A 19,874-nucleotide genomic window follows, 5' to 3' on the forward strand; every position below is an offset into this window, starting at 1 on the left:
AAAATAGGGGTACGATACTAAAATTTGCTTTCTTGATTCGAGATTCTTCTTATCGTGATTTCAGTTTGATAGGCAAAAAAGGCAGGATGTTGGAAACAAGAAATGTACAAGTTTTAAGTTAAATCTTCCTTGTTTAAAATAACCAAATAAAGTGATACTGGTTTTCAAGTTCAGATAACTGTGATCTACTGAGAAGAAACAAGACAGGTGTTACTGAAAATAGAAGGTGCAGCGTTTCATTTTAGCTATAAAGAGTAATACTGGCAGAAGGCTCCCAGAATAATCCTTATTTTGGACTATTCTTCTCAAGTTCTTCTAATCCATCCCATCAGGGTCACCCAGAGCACATGACTCAGGAACTCATCCAGCTGGGTTTTGAATATCTGGAGAGGGAGGCTGTACCTCCCTGGGCAGCCTGTTTCAGTATTCTGCCACCTTCAACACAAAGTTCTTCCTCATGTTGAGGTGGAACTTCTTGTGTTTTAGTTCATGGCCATTGCTCTTTTCCCAGTCTCTGGAAACCACTGAACAGTTGGGCAGCATCCTCTTGAAACCCACTTTTGGGATATTTATATATGTTATTGATCTTCCCTCTCAGCCTTCTCCTCTCTAGACTAAATGGGCCCAGCTCTCTCTGCCTGTCGTCACAAGATTCCTCAGTAGGGCTTGACAAATCACAAAAAGTTAATTGTCATACATCTATTTGTCACAAAATGCATTTGCAATCTGCAGTCTTCACATAAAGTGAATTTTCTGCCTAAAAAAGACACACTTCACTGGAAAGTGTTTTCTCAGTGTCTGCTAGGCTTATAGTACACTAATACAGAAAAGACAGAATCCAAACCTGCTGGTTGAGTGTCTTAGGTCAGCTCCACTGATGGCCACTTTGTCATTTTACTGATTTGTCAGCACTTGAGCCCTAACTCTTGTACCCATTTTCCTTGCCCACAAGTTCTGTCAGCTCCTGCTGGTAAAAAATGCAAGACTGATTTCTTGATTCCGGAGTCCCCCTTGGGTCCCATGGAACGGCTATGCACTAAATAGCCTTTATGCTTCTCCTTCTGCATCTTGCCAAGTAGAAGTCAATCTGAAAGGAAAAGAAAATTGAAGGGAAGGTTTAAAATTAAAAGGTCTTTGCTAGAGAGAAGTTTTAAACTTCAGCTTCATGGCTGCCACTTCATTCCCTGTTACTTTGCCAACAGTGTTAGAACTAAATATTGTGTATCAATAGTCTTGTTTATATTTTAATCTGTTTTGCAGAGGCTGTTCTTTAGGGTCTCCTTCAGAGCCACATTCTCATTGAAAAGGATGTTCCAGTCCTAAAGAGTGCCTCCAGCACTAGCCTGTATAGGAAAGTAATTTACTACTCAGAAATTATGGTTGCTGATTTGTCTCTATTGGTTCATCAATTCACTGGAGGGAATCAAATTCTGTCTAATTTGTATGTGTCATCAGGATTGCTTTTTTCCATTTAACCATGGTACTGTAAGCTACCAATATTCCTGGTGTGGCAGGAATATTGGTAGCTGTAATTATGCAACACCAAGGGTTGTGCTAGAATGGCCATGGCAAAAAGGTATACTATAGCCTTTCCCCATTTGACATGTCCCTGAATGGATGTTAGATTGGCATCTTTAGTTCTGCTTAGGCAGCCAAGTGTTCATGCTGGTCAGTGAGACAAACTAAGAACATCTTGGACCTCCTATGGAGCCATGGCCCACAGCTGTACCAGAGAAACCCAAATTACCTTGTAGGGGTGTTAGAGATATCAGGGTTTTCACTCTGCAGCTTACAATTCCTAAAAACTTTTAAGGTCCTTTTCTAAAGATGCTTGATAAAATATAGCTGTGTTCAGGATAAGAGGGAAAGTCCTTTGAAGCATTAATAGCCAGTTAAAAGATGCCAAACAAAGAATACAAATATATGATTATTTTTTCTCGCTGAAGATATATCATATGGATCCTGTATGGGTCTAAATTACAGCTCGTATTACCCAGCATATTTTTTACAAGATATGAAGGTGTAAGATTTGCTTACAGTATGAAATATTTGGGATAATAAAAATTAAAACCAAGTGCAATCAGTGGCAGGAGACTGTCTTGGAACCTAGTGTTCTTCAGCAATGTTTACATTGTTTTCTTTTCATCACAAAACAAGGTAGTTAGCAGGAAGGGTACAGAAAAGATAAAAGAGAAAGTCAGTTTTAAATTGTTTCCTGATGAGGATTATGTAAATAGACTATAATACTTCACACAAAGAAACAGATTACTAAAAGAGGGGGGATGATTGCGGTAATTAAGATCAGGAAAGGCATGACAGAAGTGTATGTATGCTGCTGTTATTCACTGTCTCGTAATAAAAGAACTAGAACTCTGCAAAAGAACTAAGAGACATTAAATAAAATTATCGTTACCCCAAAGCATGGGTTCAAATAATGACAGATTCTAGTTCCTGTTAAACTCAAAGGTACCACATTTTTCTGTGGAGATCATGGAAATGCAAGTCCCTGGGACTGAGAGGGAAAAGTGTTGCAATATCCTTGCCTTGTGCTTTCTTTTTTTCAATCCTGACCATTTCCTCATAGTCTGACTTGTCAGGAAAAGAATGATAGGGTAGGAAGACCTTTAGACTACTCAGTATGCCTGTTTTGTAAGATGTTCTGCAGTTTGATAAAATAGTGTCTTTCATTATGATTTTATTTAAGCCATCATAAAAGGGTTCTATTTGATTTGTTTATTAAATAAGATCACATAAATATTTACTATTTGCTCTCTAGGGACTACTGAAAACAATACATAATCTTTGTTTAACCACGTTGGGTAAACTTCAAATTATTATTTTTTTTAAGTGGTAGTCTTTCATTACAGAATTTGTTTAGAGCATAAAATATCTCTTGATTTTAATATTTATGTTTTGTGTAAAGTTCTGCTGTGATTAGTTCAGGTTCAGATTGGTCTCTATGAACAAGTGAAAGGAAAGATGCCTTTTTTCTTCACCAATGACAGGAAATAGCAAGTATTTTTATGTGTTTTAGTGGAAGTGGAGAATAATCCTTGCCAGCTACGCCAAGAAGAATAGGGAATAGGGAAAAAATGACTATATTATATTCTTAATTAGCTGTTAGCTATACTGTTACTGTTAGCTGTTAACTATTATGTTTAATAGCTGTTAACTATTACGTTTAATAAATTTTATGTTGTGCATTCTTCCCCAGCGCTGAAATGCATGACCTAGAGAGCAGTTTGTACTCATGTAACCATTAAAGAGTTTCAACTCTGCTGGTGTAAATACATCTTAAATTAAAAGTTAAGTTTGCCTGGTGTTCAGTCCGTTTATTTGATACCTCACAGAAACTCTGTTTGCTACATAATAATTTTTGGTTGCTAATAGATGGTAGATGTATCAGTTGGCTTCATCGCTGTCAATGAGTGGACAGGGAAGAAAGAAGGACACCCACATACAGTGTTTTTCCTGCCTAATATGCAGTGATTACTACTTCATACACCTGTACCAGTGACAGATAACTCTGTACCCATTCCAAAGCTGGACATAAGCAAAAATTCACTTTGATCCTGGAGTATTTATTGGACAGAAACCTGACAAGATTTTTGGAAGAATGTGGTGCTTGCACAGCATAATTGTAAAAAGATAGGCAACATTTTTTAGGCAATACAGAGTTGTGGAGACCTTTTAAAGTGAAAACAAAAGCTGACATTTTGATTTGATTTTGAAGGACAAAAGAAGAACCATGAAAGCACTCAAGGTGATGAATGAGAATAATAAACACTAAAATGTGATAATATTTTAATTAGTCTAGAGCCAGACTAGCCATACCTTCTTAAAGAAGCCAGAGATTTGCAAACAACAGAGCAGATTCAGGAGCTTTGGTGAATGTACTTACTGAGTAGATAAAATTGAATGTTTGAAATTGCATCAGGAAAAATCAGAGATAAAAACCATTGCACAACTAAAAAAGGACTAAAGGAAGGAATTTTTAACAGTTCATAAGCATTTTCTTTTTATTTCAACTGACTTCTTTCTAGTTAACTTTTTAATAAACCTGCTTTGTGAAAATTTATTTTTAAATTTTATGTTGACCAACTATGAAGGCTTTTTAGACAGCTCATTCTGTGAAGTCTTGGCTAACTTCCTAAAAACTGGTTAAGTACTGTCATCATCAGAAAACTTTCAGTTCAGAAAAACTGTGCCAGGTTTCTAAAGATACAATCTTGTACTTTGAATTTTTTCATTATCCGGAGGAACATTTCTTTTATTTGCTCAGATGGGAAATAGAAATTTTGAGTATTGACAATAGCTAAAACTGAACATGCCTTTTTTAAAGACAGATGCATGGGTCCAAGAAAGGTAATTCACCAGTTTCTCCAGAGAAATTATGGGACTCGTGTTGCCAGATTTGCAGATGAAGTGAATGTTTTGTGCAAATGCACAGAGCCATGTCTTACAGAGGGGCGTGGTGAGGCATGCCTGTTACGGGTATTCCTTCTGATCTCTGCCATCACACTGCCCCTGTCTTAGGAGAAGTAGGGACAATTCATTAATTTATTTTAAAGAGAGTATTTGCATTACTATTATCTACTGTTATCACTGACACTGGCTTAAAACATTAAAGCCTTAAGCACTGAAACGGTTTTAACAGTATTACAAAACTCTGCAAAGTATTTTGTTAAATCATCATTAGTATTAAATAGTATGCTTAGAAAAAAATACAGCAATCATGCAGGTTACAAAATAAGAATCTAGAGAGAATTAAGCATCATGCCAAGTAGCATTCGCATCAAAGACAAGAAACAATATGACATATTTTTTTAATGCTATTCTGTACTTATTCAGTCATCTCTTATTATATAAGAAGTCTACCTATCAATATCGATAGTGTTTGCCTCCCTATATATTGTGAGGTAGCAGTCTGTAAAAACAGAGCCTAAAGGGATGTAAGTACTTAGTGAGGGAAGAATGAAGCTAGAGGTAGCCAATGCCATTACAGCAATATGACACAAACAGGGGAAGGCTTTTGTGATGATAACTTAGCAAGAGTTGCTGGCAGCTGAAATACAGTATTTGGTCATCTGGGAAGATGACAAATACAACATGATGTACAGAAACGTTCAGTAGTAAAATGTAGGAACAGCAGGAGAGAGATGATTGATGTTGATGATGAGTAAGAGATTAGATAGAATGGAAGAGAAGCAGAAAGTAGATTAAAAATAAGATGAAATCTCATTGAATTAGAATATTCAGAATACTTTTTAAAATTATTTTTTCATATAGATTATTGATGCACATAACCACAGAAGCAGAAACAACCTCAAGTTGCTGTTTGAAATTCCCTGGTTTTTATTGTCTACATGGTCATGGTAAAGAGAGAAATTGTCCACAAGTTAAATTCACTGTTAAGATACAATTTATTTACAAACAAATGTGAACAAAAGTCATTACAACTCCCCCTCCTGAAGGCAAATGTATTAAAATTACTATAATTGTAATTTGTATGTCATCAATATACATGTACAAGTCTTACCTTTAAAATCAAAGTAAGACATTTTATGGTCTAGAATGTGTGCAACCTATGCATTTGGATCTCTATGACATGCATGAGACCATGCAGCTTCATTCCTGGATATCATTCCTTGGCTGTTACATAATATTCTGACTGTTTGGTACTTTTTGTGTTATGATTTGGGGGAAGAAAGAAAAAGCAAGCAGGTAATTCACCTAGTTACTTAAAAAAAAAAAGATCTGCATCCCAACTACCTTCCAAAATTCCTTCAAGTCTCCCAAAGTCAAGTGACTTTTACACTGAGATATGTGAATTAATTACTCCCATTTTAGTACGTATCCTAGCAGTTGAGCTAGCCAAGTGGCTTCTATTTGTGAGTATTGATAATTATAGAATAATCACAGATGATTATGTTTTCTGTGATAATAATCACAGGCTGAGCATGTTTTCGAAGGTCATTATGCCCTCCCACAGTCCTCTTGTTTCTTGATTCCGTTATTTTCAGGAAAATAAACAGCCCAAGAGAGAAAATATGAGTTCTACTTTTTCTTTGAATTTCTGAGAGGGACTGGACACAGTAGCTATTGAATAATTTTCATAAAATTGGTAAATAGATTTCTTATTTAATAAAGAGTGAGATATTTAGTTATGCAGAATAGCCAATGCAAAATGTGTATACATGCATTTAATGTGGCTTTATGGCTTTTGGCATTAATTTTCAAACTTACTCATTTTCTTTTCTCACAATCTGCTTATTTTTCGCAATATACAAGCTAACTTCATGGGTTCATATTTTAATTTGTAAAAGCTGAATTTTTTATCTATAAAATAGCAAGAGGTAACTGTCTTCCAACTTTTTATCTCTTTATTTGCTTAGTATTCTGAACATCACTGTTAACTGGTAAAGTGATGCTGTATTAGTTTGAATTCAAACTAATAGTAGGAATGTGCAAAAAACTTCACTTATAAATAATTCTCACTGAAATCTGACAAGCTGTATTTGAGTGGAAGAAGATCTTATATTTATTTCCACTCTAGAGTAAAACCACCAAATTTGTCAAGTGAAAATAATTGTAATTGTGATGGAATGCAATTTACAGTATTTCACAGAGGAAAAAGTCCAAATGAAAAGTTGTCACTGTCCTAAAGGCCTGAGAGATGTTAATTTAAGGTATTGGCCATAAATGATCCAAAGAAATGCCAAATTCAAGTATGGCTTTTATGTATTGATTTGTAATCAATAACTTTAAATTCTGCATTTATTTTGTTTACACACCTCTGAAGAAAAACTCTGAGATTAGCTACCAAAAAATTTGTACTTATAATTTTGAAAATAATATGGGAAGTTAGAGCTGTATGAAATAAATATTTTTAAGAACTGTTATTGCCATTGGAACCTCTATTCATTGTTTTGGTTGGGGTTTTTTATCCTTTCCATTTTGTATATTTCTGGTTGATTTTGTTGTATTCTCTTCTCAGATCCCCAAAGGATTTATAAAGTTTTAAGAGAGGGGAGATTATTCTTAGATATAAATCCCAATAGTTTTGCTAATACCCGACAGCAAGAAGCATTGTTTGGCTGGTGCTTGATTCTGTAGGACTGACGTTTTTGCAAGCCTTTTGTTTTGACAAATGACATGTACATCAGTGACACTTCCACAGTTTGGGATTTCTACATAGTTTTGTCTGTAGCATGTTCTTCTTTTTTGTAATAAATGCCTTATGAAAGTCACAAAGCAGACATCTAGCTGTAACAGTGGTTCCCAGCTCTGCCTTATGGAAAGGAGTGTCCCTTATGGAATCAAGTCTTGTGTCCCATATGAAAAGCTTCAGGACATGGCATTTTCAGATTTTCACAGTAACTGATTGCTTATCTAGACTCTTTCAGATAGGGGTCTTTGACACCTTTAAAAAGCAATATCTGTGTGTTTCTCACTAAATTGCCTGCATACAACTGATTTATTCACATGCAGAGGCCATCAGTATGCACAGTGAGTTCAATAAATCACATTTTAAGCATGCACAAATTACTGCTTAAACACAACTTACCTCTCTGAGACTGCAATAGAATTTAACACTTAAATCAAAAGCCCAGCAAAAGTCTATAACTGTAAGACAGACAACATAGTGAAAGTAAAAATGGTTTCAGGAAAGGAAAGTACATTTGGTACTAAGGTACAAATGTACCTTAAGTACATTTTACATCCAGGTTTTCTAGAGCCCAACAGCTGTCAAAAAGTAGGACGTGGATTTTGGGGATGGAAAAGAAAATGAGAGATATTTAAGCTGTCATGTAAGTCATGGTTATAAGGTGCTGGCAGCCAGCAAGAGACCACAGATAATATTAGAAGGGCAAGGGCAGTGAAATATGCAAGGAAAGCAGAGAGAAAGTGAGAGGAAAGTAAGAGCAGGATAGTGAGGGATTTTGGAAATATGATTTTGCTGTGGAAAAGGCCTTGGAAGATGATAGTAGAAGTTTTAACATAGAAAGCTGAAGGTTCTGGTCTGCATCCAGGAGAAAGAAAAGTTTATCATTTTATATGACTCTCTCTAGATAAAAAGACTTCTGACACAACAGGTGTGTGGAGCTGAAATAATGAGGCAAGAGGGTGGTAAGGTTCAAGCTTTTCATGCAGAAGAAGTGGATCTCTGGATCTGAGAAGGATGGTGGTTTCATTAAAGGGCCTTAGTTTGGGGAAGGAACTGGATATTTTGGGAACTTGAATTTCAGTGGAGAGCTTGAGACTGAAAGCTTGGGGCATGAGATGAGAAGTTAATGGGACATGCTTGCAGTCATTCACGCAGAATAAGTGCTGCTCTCTCATAAACCTTTCTAGCAATATATGATTTTTCTTTCTTGGAAATACAAATCTCACAGCTCATCTTAACTAGAAAATCTTGCAATTTAGCTATTATGTTAGCCTAATCAGAATATAATGCCTCTTGATGTGCATATGGGAGAAAGCTGGCATTTATGCAAGAAGTTTGGGATGATACCTTGTTTGTCAAAGCATGAAAGCAACATAAAAACACCTGTATACTTGAAAAATTATAGAATACTTGGAAATTTTTGTTCTTTTCCTCCATGCTCTCATCAAGTCTGCAGGTGACAACAAATTGGAAGACTCAGTGGTGGGGCTGCTATTCAGACAGGACAAGAAGTTGGAGAAATGCAGGTGCTGCATCAGACAAAGACCCTTTTGCCAGGCACCTCAAAAAAAAAAAAACAGACCCAAGTAGGAGATGGAAAATACAGTGTAAAAGAGCACATAGCAACTCAAACTGAGACCTTGTCAGAATGACACAGTGGTCTGTGTAAAGTGATACATATACAGCTGGTAAAATTTATAGTGATATTAAATTATTCACTTCACTAACGATAGTAAATTTGAACTTGACAACTAACAGTTATTTTGATCTGTGACCTGGAGATAGCAACAGAACACATTTTCATCAGGCCTGCAGAGAACAGCAAAGTTAGGGACAGATTGATAGACTCAACACAGGGCTACCATTCAGAGATACATTGACAAGCTGTAGAAATGTTCTGGAAGGACTCTGAAATTCAAAAAGGACAAATGCTGAGACCGGCACCTGGGAAGGAAGAGCTCTTGGCAATGAGACAGGTTGTGCACTGAAAGCCTGAGGACGGATCTCTGGAAAGAGCCTGGGCATCCTGGTGGAGAGCAAACTGTGGGTGAGCTGGAAGTATGCCCTGGCAGTGAAGAAAGCCAGCAGCATCCTGGGCTTTGTGAACAGGAGTAGGATATATGAAAAACTGTGGACGAAGCTTTTATCCCCTACTGCTCAACAGACCACATCTAAAATCCTGCAGTTTTGCCTTCCTCCCTTGTACAGGGAAGTAGACTGGAGCAGGTTTAGCAGAGCGACCCAGGTTTGGCTGGGATGCTCAGAGGCCTGGAGAACCTGACCCAGAAGAAGAGGCTGAAAGAACTGGCTTCTTCAGTCAGGGAGAGGGTAGGCTTTGGGGAGGATCTTCAGTCAGCCTTATCATACCTCTAAGGAGACCACCAAGAGGACAGACCACCTGTTCACAGTGTTCTGTGGCAAGTGGATGAGCATTAAGGCATATGAAGAGTTCAGATTGCAAGGAAAACACTTTCACTATGAGGACAGTCAGGTGTACACAGAGGCATTAGTCATCTCCATAATGCATAATATTCACTGTAGTGTGCTGTAAATCAGCTATTGCCAATTAAAAAAAGACATTTGGATAATACTGGGATTAATTTTTTGAAAACATTTCATGCACAGCCACAATAAAAAGGTAAGCAGGAATAATAACAAAATATTTTGTCATTGTCTGGATTTGTGGTGATCCCACAACTCAAATTTTGCACATAATTTTAGACTACATCATCTCAGAGAAAAATAAAGGAGGGTGAAGCATAATGTGGAAAGGATAGTCTGAAGTTTTGAAGCTTTTTCCATACAAAGAAAATTCAAAAGTTCTTTTGTTTGGAAAGCGTATTAGAGAAAACAGATACTAGAGATCTGTAAAATTAAGAATGGCATAAAGATGTTGCAGAAAAGATTATTCCCTGTCTCTCAGAGGCATTCTTGCATTAGCAATTATATCAGCTATAATAGAGCACAAAAATTGATGCTATGAGGTCAGATGTCCACATTTGCATGTGAAGCAATTTGTAGTCCCAAGGGCTAAATGCCCATTAGTGGTTGAAGCACATTACTGGAACACTTCTGAGCTCTAAGAACTCATCTTCTGTTTCTAGTTTTACCTGAAAGGAAAACAATTTATTTACTCCAAAACTGCTCCACCAGGGGACATAAAGTACAGTAAATGGAGTCAGTGTGAGATCTGGTTCACAAGCATGCAGAGACAGGTGCAATGCTGTTTTAACACATTGTTCTGGAAACAACTTCCAAAGATCTAGCTCACTAAGCTGCCAGGTGCTGCAAGGGCACATATGGGAAGGTCTCAGTCTATACTTGCATTTTTTCTCACAGTCTTTCAATAGCTCTTCTCATCCATGCAGAAAGAAGAGGCTGTGCCAAAATTATGTACTTTGGTATATCTGATAACCTCAGAACACTTGTTCATACATAATTCAATTTTACGTGAGCCCTTTTAATGTAAATGGTTATTGTAGCTTGCATATTATTCATTTGGGAACATTTTTAGAGTAAAATTTTCTATCTTGTACCTTCTATTTTCTAGTTTTAAAAAAGTAGGTCAACTTATAAAATTGAGAGGATATCTTCATTTTTTTTTGTAGTTTTATTTAGTGCTTTGCTAGTACTTCATAGAAGGTTGCAAAGTGCAACAGATGTGCCTACTGATGCTTACTGAAAACCTTTTATGTTTGCACACTTTGGTGCATATAAAAGTGTGATTTGCACAAAACGTTGTTTTTGTTATCTAGTAACAGGTTCCCACTAACAGTCTGCCAGACTCTGCCAGCACTGTGCATGCATATTCATGTGACTTCAGTAGAAGTTCTTGTTCAGAGTGTAGCAACACAGGCATATGCAAGAAAGTTAAATAAAATATATTTTTTGCACAAATACATGCCCATACATTAATTATTTGGGGACAGTATTGTTTGGGGATTGAAATCATGTATGATAGGATTTTTTTTATGTAGTAGAAAAATACATTTAAAGATGTTTGGTGCTCCCTCAGGTCTTCTGTTTCATAATTCAAACCCCTACTCTATGTTGCTGTTCCATTTTTGAGGAGCTCTACATCTCTCAGCTTTTATCTGCAGATGGTTAAGAAATGTGGTTTACACTCTAGCTGGAAATACAAAAGGTATTTTTCTGTTCAGAAATTATTAAAGAATACAGAATGCATCATAAAAATTTCTCATTCCATGAGAACAGAGGAAAAATCCAGAGTACAACAGTCCTTTATCAGAATCGGACAGATTTTCTGCCTTTGCAACACAGCTCCCAGGCTCTTTTTTGTGCCACAGCCTACTGTTTGACACAGCTGCACAGACTCTTCTCCAAACTCATGTCTTGACATAGGGAAGAGGTCTGCTTCCACAGTACCTCTCTTGCTACTTGGAGAAGTCTGGGGGACAACGAAGAGGACAGACCTTTTGGCAGGACCCCACACTCAGGCCATGTTGGAGACACAGGATTTTTACTTCCACTTGACTTGTTTGCATCTGCCTATATATTTTTAAGGTGTTATCAGCATAGAAACAGTGATTTAAAAATTGAATTTTCACCTGGTATGCATTATATTAAACATAATGAGTATTATAATAAAGCAAGCACAATTCATTTAGAAGATTTATTTATTTTATCTTTGAAAGATAACCTCCGATTCTAGTAAAATGAATTCAAATGTGTATCAACTGTTGCACTATATAGGTTCAGATCTGGATATTTTTGATTACCGAAGAATTCAGATGAGTAGAACCCATCTTAGGGAACCCATTTTAACCAATTACTGAAGAGATTCATTACAGTATATGGAGCCTTTCACTTCTAGATCACTAAGTCAAACTCAGTGAAAGAAGGCACCAAAAGAGAGGTGCTCATAAATCTGAATAACTTAAGCAGATATCATTACTTTATTATGGTAGAGAAATCCATATACAAACAAACATATTATTTTCTAGACGTGGAACTTAGAGTTACTTTTTAAGGAACACAGTGTTACTTTTTAAATCCTTCAAAATCAATTCCAAAGATAGCTTCTTGTCCAACAAAGTGATGAAACTTAGCAGTGAGGTGTGAGATTTCCTGCTTCTATTTGTCTTTTTGATAACTGGAGGAAGGAGTGTTAACTTTTTTTGCTAGTCAATCTGGTTCTTTTTAAAAAGATTTTTATCTCCTTGTCTGTTTTTCAGCAGGTTTTCGAAGGCACTCAAATACTGTGACCAGGAGGCATTTCCCACATGCTGCTCACAGGATGGACTTCATGGACTTCGAGGATGATAGCCGTGGATGGCGGTTTGATATGGACTTGGTGATCATATACATTTATTCAGTCAACTGGATAATAGGATTTATTGTTTTCTGTTTCCTTTGTTATTTCTTTTTCCCTCTTTAGGCTGTAGAAATAACAGTTAAGGAAAATGAGAGTCATGGGAACAGAAAAATTGTGAATAGAAAAATATTGAAAAAAGGTTAAAATGTTTGATACTGCATTTTTATCATTCAGAATTGGAATAGACTGCATCAAGCATGCTGTGCAGCTGTTCATTATTTCTCCTATATGTGACAAAGTACTTGAGTTTGGTTACAAATGTAATGTGAAATCTACATCATCCTTCATTCAGTGGGAGTTTTGCCTTTGGGAAATTTTGATGGGAAAAGAATTTACCCCTAATTTATAAAATGATTACTCTGTAGAAGTACTCCCAGTTTTTAGGGGAAGTCTGTGTACTACAAAAGAATGTAATCTATACAGTCATTTAGGGGTTTCACTCTGTGTTGACACACTTCACTCACTCATTGGTGCTTCAATTCCTCATACATAAAAGCAATAAAGATGCTTCCCATTTTTACTCAGATCCTTTGGGAGCAGGAGAAGTGCTGTACCATGCATTGCGCAGACATTCATCAGAGCTATTTCAGTGCCATGATCCAAATCCTGGAAAATTTTGACAACTGATAGACCTGTCAGCATTCCACTGTGATATTTTGAGCCTATTAACCAAAAAGAAAAATTACACTGCAGTGTGCTGCCAGTTCATCTTTTCTGCAAATATTAATCAAAAGGAATCAACTAACAACCACAAGTTCTGCACACAAAGAAGAATTTTTGTGCAGATTCCCACTGTAGCACCATACCTTTTTTACCCATTCAGATGAGCGTGTTTGGATCCAGCAAGACTAATGGAGGGCAAGCAGCAGGCCTGTTGGCTATGATGCTGTTAGACACTGACCCAAATAAACACTGGAGACAGAAGCATTCTCCAGTATAAGAAATCACTATCATTATTAAATTGCTGTAAAAATTGAGGATACTTTTAAATGTGGGCTCTCCAGGACTTTATGTCTCATGGGACCAGACATAAGAGGGCACAGTATTTATTTGCACCTTTCTTGTGAAACTATTCTGAAGCACTTTGTAGTTACTCTAAATAAAAATTGATGAGGTACAGTACCAAACTGCAACCAGTTCAACAATAATTCCAGACTTGCTATTTAGACAGTATTTTTAAGTGGAAGAGCATCTCTTAAATTATAGTACAAGATACTAGAAATGAATGTGGGAATCGGGTTCTGAAGAATGGCACACAGTAGTTTAGGGCTTTACTTTTCAGGGAGGTACAAGGAAGTTTTTATTTCTAGTGGCCTGACTCTTCAAAGTACACTGTACTTTCATCTAGAAAAGCATGTGAGTGTAGGTATATTGTCCCTCTAGTATCAGAATTTGTGTGGGAGACCTGTGGTTTTTCAGTAGGTGGTGTACTCCCCTGTTCTAGCAGAGAACAAGGAGAAATATGTTGTGGAAGGTGCCATCTGCCAAATGTGATGGAATGAAATCAGAGTTTTATTAAGAATGATCTTATATTCCTTTACTGGAGCAGCTCCAGCATGGTCAGCCTCTTACAGGCTATGAAGAGATCAGGAAAAGAAACTTTCACTTAATCTGAAAATCAGCAGTAAATCAACTACAAATATTTCATTTCTAACAGGCTGCATAAAACAATCTTTTCAAGAACATATGAGTAGAACTAAAAATTACAAAAACTACACTGATTAGACTAAATAATCTGTTGTCTTTTTTAATATATGCAAATTTAAAGAGATGTAAGATCTGAAATTCCCCATCACCACATACTTGTGGCTTTGCCAAAAATACATTATTGTAATAAGAATAATCCACATCCAGTTACTTTGTCTCTTCCTAAAAGTGACTGGCTCTATTATTAATGGCATTAAGCATAATCTTTCTAAAGTTTTAAGGCTGGAATAAAACATTTGGTGGAAGTATTTTAAAAACTAGGGGGTATAAGTCATACGCTCCTATTTGGCTACATGCAGATGTGTGGGTGTGTATGCTAAAATATTATCCACAAATTTAAACAGTTCTCTCATATAAGCCAGGACTGCCATTCTAACTTCAATTTTTGTTTGCCTCTCTAAATTTCTGAAATTACAGCTCATATGTCAGAAAAGGGAGAGACCAACTCCCTGTTAAAAAAAAATTGCTTCTACATTTTGATCTCAAAAAACCTAAAATAAAAAAATGTCATGAAAAATTACTTTAAGTGATATAGTCTAAAATTCCAGTAATAATATTGTTTAAAATTTTAACGAGGCTGCCTGGTAAAGCAATATCCTTCAGTAAATATTCAAAAATATATTAAGACATAAGAAATATAATATAGAAGCTAACTAGTTATATAAGAAAAAGTTACACCATTTTTAATAGCATGTTACCATGGTTTTATTTGAAAAAGGGCCACAAAGAAGAGTAAAAATACAATTTAATATTGGCTTCTTTTGTACATTTTCAACAAGAATTGATGACTGAGAGAGACATTTTTCTAAAGTTAGTAGGACTCACAGTTTTGCAGGACATTTCTAATTGTTTAACTCTACCTTTCTTCAAGGCCTAAACAGTTTCTTGAGCAATATTGTTTCATTTTATTTGAATTATTATTAATTCCACAGGAAGATTATTCTTAAATTATTAAAAGTGTACATTATGAAGGCTACTCCAACTCTGAGAGATCAATCCTCCATAGGAGGAAAACACCAAAGAGGTATAGAGTGGAGATGCACATTTTTTGTCATATATCGGGATTTTTTGAGATACATATTTCTGTAAAAATGCAGAAACCATTTAAAAGCTTAAATTTGGTTTTCCTTGAAGTCTGCTGTAAAATTCTGTCAATATCTCTTCAAGCAAGAGCAGGTCCTTTGTAGGCTATTTTCTGGTTCAATTGATCCTGATAAGCAAGTGTGTATTTGTAACTATCGTAGTGTTAAAATGTTTACAATAAAATTTGGGTTGTTTTTAATATTTTGCAGTCATTTCACTAGATTTTGCTTGGTGGAATTTTTTTTTTATTCATTGTATTCTATGATATCCCTTTTGTTTCTGCTTGGGGAGCAGCAAAGTTTTGCTGATTTTTTCACTACTGGGATTAACTTTTTTATATTAGCAGCCTTTTATTTGTTTCATTACTTTCCAGGCATCTTTTGTCAGAAATCATCTGGGGGCATGGTCTGGTTCTTAACATATTCTGATAATGAAGAATTCTCAGTACTGGCACTGTTAGTCAAGACCATTTAGCAGTTGAAGACAGCAGAAACCCAGGACAAGACTTAGGTATCACATTTACTGGAAAAGGACCTTCATGCCTACTCAGAAGTGTGTGAGTTTTTTGTCAGCCATTGGGTATGTTTGTAGCTCCCCTACCTGCCAAAGGTTCAGTCATCTTGCTTCTCTCATGAGACAACTCCAAAAAAAATCCCAAAAAATAGCTGCTCAGGGAGCAGCTGCTGTGAAGCACAACAGAGTCTTTCATGGCTTGTGCCTGCCTACAGAAGCTCAGATCCAAGTGAAGCTTTTCCCAGTATTCTGTATATACACCTCATGTTTTTATCACATGTCAGCTGCTTCACTTAGTGATACTGAGATGGAAAAGAAGGAAGAACCAGTGTGCTTTGTCATTTTTAGAGAAAATTATTGCTGATAACATGAAAGTCTGGGAGTAAGATTATCTATTGTACCTATCATCTGACAAGTAACTGTCTTCATGGTGTGTAGTGTTGCTTTTTGGATGTGTTTTCAGGATCTTTTGTTCTTTGCTATCCTGACAACATTATAACTATGAGATGCACACTCCTCTGGGGAATTCTAGGTCACAGATGAACAGAAAAGAAAGATAGGATATCAAGAGCATCTGCTGGTGTTCAGCCCCATACCCAGGCAGAGGCTGTGAGGAAAGATGCTTTGGATTGCTCTGGATATGGACCAAGACACCAAGCTATCCTTAGAGATGCCTTTTATTTACCAGAAAGTTCTAAGGCAGACAGTACTAGTATAGTTTTCTGTCTCAAACACAGTTACCACAGACAGACTTTTCCATGAGATAAACACAGAATGGAGTGACAGAACTGCCCAACTCCAAGCCTGGCAGATCTAGCTAGCACATCCTGGGTAATCAGACAAAAATTCACAGTGACAAAGTGTGTAAAGAATCTGCTGCTCGTATGCTTATCGCTGGTCAAACAAAGATCTGATCAGCAGGTTATGGGACAACTGGCATCTGCAACCACCATGCCTCTGTGCATACGTGAAACTTGAACTGTGAATTAAGACACCATGAGGAATACATGAGACAAGATAAAGATGTTGTCTGAGTGTTATCTCAGGCCTAGGGGGAAGTAAACAAAGCTGGGGAGAAGAATGTGTCAGTGATAATGGCTGATTCTATGGGCCAAGAGGAAAGCCAACTCACCAACTGTGCTGAAGTCAGCTCAGGCTGGGTAAAAGGTAATTCTGGCAGGCAGAGATTGCAGCCACCAACTCACAACCCAGAGGAAGACTGAGCATGAGACTCAGTATTAGCACTAGAAGTGAGGGAATCCTTTAGCCAATAGAATAAGAGAACTATGTAACCAATGACCATTAGTTCCTTTGCTTACAAAAATGTATAAATAGTGAAAAGCTTTGAATGACCTCAGAACCCTACCACAAAGAACCCTGGGTTAAGAAGGATCAAAAGGACACCTCTGGATCCATGAGTGGTGACTATCTTTTGCTCTCTCTTGCTTTCTTCTCCCTTGCTCTCTCTCTCTCCCTCTCCCTCTCATTTTATTGTTAAATAAAATCCATTTATTGTTAAATAAAATCCATATGGTCCCATTTGCACTTTAGTTCAGGCCAAGGCTTCTATCAGTAATAGTATCCTTAACAAACTGTGAGGTGGATTTAAAACTGGCTTGAAGAGCAAGCTCATAGTGCTGTGATTAGTGGCACAAAGTCTACCTGAAGGCGAGTAGCTAGTGGTGTATCCCAGAGAACAAACCTGCGTCCTATCCTGTTCATCATCTTCAATAGTGACCCGGATTATGGGGCAGAGCATACCCTCAGCAAGCTGCAGAGGACAAAATAGGAAGAAGTGGATAGTACACCGGAGGGTTGTGCTGCTGTCCAGTGGAACTTTGGCTGGAGAAATGGACTGACTGGAACATCATGCTGTTCAACAAGAGCAGTCCTGCACCTGGGAACAGCTCCCCCATGCCTCAGTACATGCAGGAGGTAACCCAGCTGGAAAGCAGCTCTACACTCCCAGAAAACCTGGGAGTTTTGGTAGACTTCAAATTGAATATGAGCCAGCAGTGCATCCTTGTGTCAAGAAGGCTAAGGGTGTCACAGAAGATGGTCCTGCCTTGGCTCAGCATTGGTGGTTCCATCTCTGCGGGGGCTCTGTCCAGTTCAGGGCTGCCCTGTCCAAAGGGAATACAGAGTTATTAGTGAGATGCCAGCAAAGGACCACGGAAATTATTAAGAGAATGAAGTCTCTCTCATATGAGTCATTCTGTGAAGTCATCACACAAGAATTGACTGGTTGAGGACTAGAATAAGGGAATTCCTGAATAAGAGGTAAATAAAACAGAAATGGCTGAGGAGAACATCATGTCTTCCCTTAAAAACACAAAGCAGTATAATGCTAGAAAAACTTGGCCCACATTTTTATTCATTTCTGTACTTTTCTGTACATATCCATCTAGAATTAATTACAATTTTCTCTTCTTTCACTGTTATCTTGATTCAATATGACCAGTCTCTCTTTGGTAACCAGTTCAATCTTTAAAAAGTTATTTTTCTTTTTACTGATTGAAATCTGTGGTTGTTGCAGTTCTCTGCAGTACTTATAAGAGCACTAAGGAAAGAATCACAGAAGGTTTATTTATATTATTTCCATATTAGTAATCCTAGTGTCAGAAATTGATATGCCAACTTTATATCTAAACTTGTTATTCAAATGTTCAAGTCTAAAATCTAATTTTTTACAGGTAAGGGTTTGAATTCAAATTTCAAACAGTACCTCCTATTTTGTCTGCCTCAATTTGTCGTTCCCAATATGAGACCTTCCTTTTAAAGTGACCTGATGCAGAATTGAAGATCATATTTCTTCAAAATGGATTCTTTAGGATTTCAAATATTGGGATCTAAAGCCTTAAATGGATGTGTTTATGATGGATTTCAGCAGTGATCTGGATCCCAGCAGAATCAATGAGAGTCATTACTCTAGAGTACGGTTTCTCATATACACCTGCAACTGGATTTGTGTCTTACAAACTTTTTGTATTACTGTAAAATGTATTTTGATAGCATTTCTGGAGTTTTCAGAATTTCTCATGAAAGCAAGTTCAAATTTTATGTTTATTTATATTTGATTACTCTATGACTGAAACTAAACTGAACCTCCAGAGTCTTAAATCTTTGTAGCTGTGATATAACACTGGAAAAAACAATAGTCTATAATAGCTTAGTAAAATTACATAGTTAAAAATAACTTATATAATAATCTATTTAATTTTGTACCAAACATCTTCTTTGGTTGAAATATTTCTACATTTCTGACGAGGCACTAAAATGTAGGCCTATTTGAAAGTACTCTACACCATTACACTGTGGAAGTTTAATCATAAAATGTAATAATGTATAATTGAGGACATTCAACTTTTCACTCGATCATAATTTTTACAGGTTTTTTATTGTTAAAAAAAGTTCCTAAAAGAAGACCATGTATAATCCCACATTTTTTCCAGGAGGTTTTACTAAAATTATTTTATTACAGACAAATCCTACATGACAAACTTCATCTCTGATGAACACTGCAGAAAATGTCCTGACTAAGCCGACAAATTTGATCACAGGAACGCTTCTGGACAAGTCATCAGACTGACACTGGGGGAAAAAACAGCTCAGGGCTTGCTTCTCAAGGAAAGACTCTCATCTGGGCAGAGTTATGTAGGAGATCAAATGGATTTCCTTGTCCTTTGAGCGCTGTCCAGGGCACTCTGTAGTCTCCCCTGGCACTTTGGGGTCCTCAACTGAGCAGGTATCCTATAACAAGTCCTCAGGAGCTATACAGGGCATCTGACAACACACACTGATTTTCCTTTTCTGCTCCATTAAAAGATTCCCCAATAATCCCAGGTTTCTTAAGGTATATAGGTTCACCTATGACTGCTGGAATCTATCCAAAGAAGGCAAGATTGTGTGCTGTTATTTTTCATTGCTTTCTGTCCTCTGGGGCTGCTCTTCTATTTCAATCAGTTTGTTTTGCTAAGGCATGACATACCACTCTCTCAAAATTCTGAACTTATAACCAGGTGGGAATCTTAACCTGACTTATTCCACAGCCTTTAATGAAATTTGTGG

General features: G+C 36.8%; 1 protein-coding gene across 3 annotated transcripts in view; it reads left to right on the forward strand.

Annotated features, from left to right (window-relative positions):
* The window catches only part of RNF180 (ring finger protein 180), a 69,816-nt gene extending 54,322 nt beyond the window's left edge, over positions 1 to 15,494 (forward strand). For 2 of the 3 annotated variants that reach the window (XM_063180246.1, XM_063180244.1), the window contains one exon: positions 12,364 to 15,494. In XM_063180246.1, coding sequence (XP_063036316.1) covers positions 12,364 to 12,566 — 203 coding nt within the window. In that variant the 3' untranslated portion in view covers positions 12,567 to 15,494. The remainder of the gene's footprint in view (positions 1 to 12,363) is intronic. The other variant, XM_063180245.1, reaches the window with a different exon arrangement.
* Positions 15,495 to 19,874: the final 4,380 nt, after the last annotated feature.

This window comes from Melospiza melodia, chromosome Z (assembly GCF_035770615.1).
Source record: "Melospiza melodia melodia isolate bMelMel2 chromosome Z, bMelMel2.pri, whole genome shotgun sequence".
NCBI classification, from domain to species: Eukaryota; Metazoa; Chordata; class Aves; order Passeriformes; family Passerellidae; genus Melospiza; species Melospiza melodia.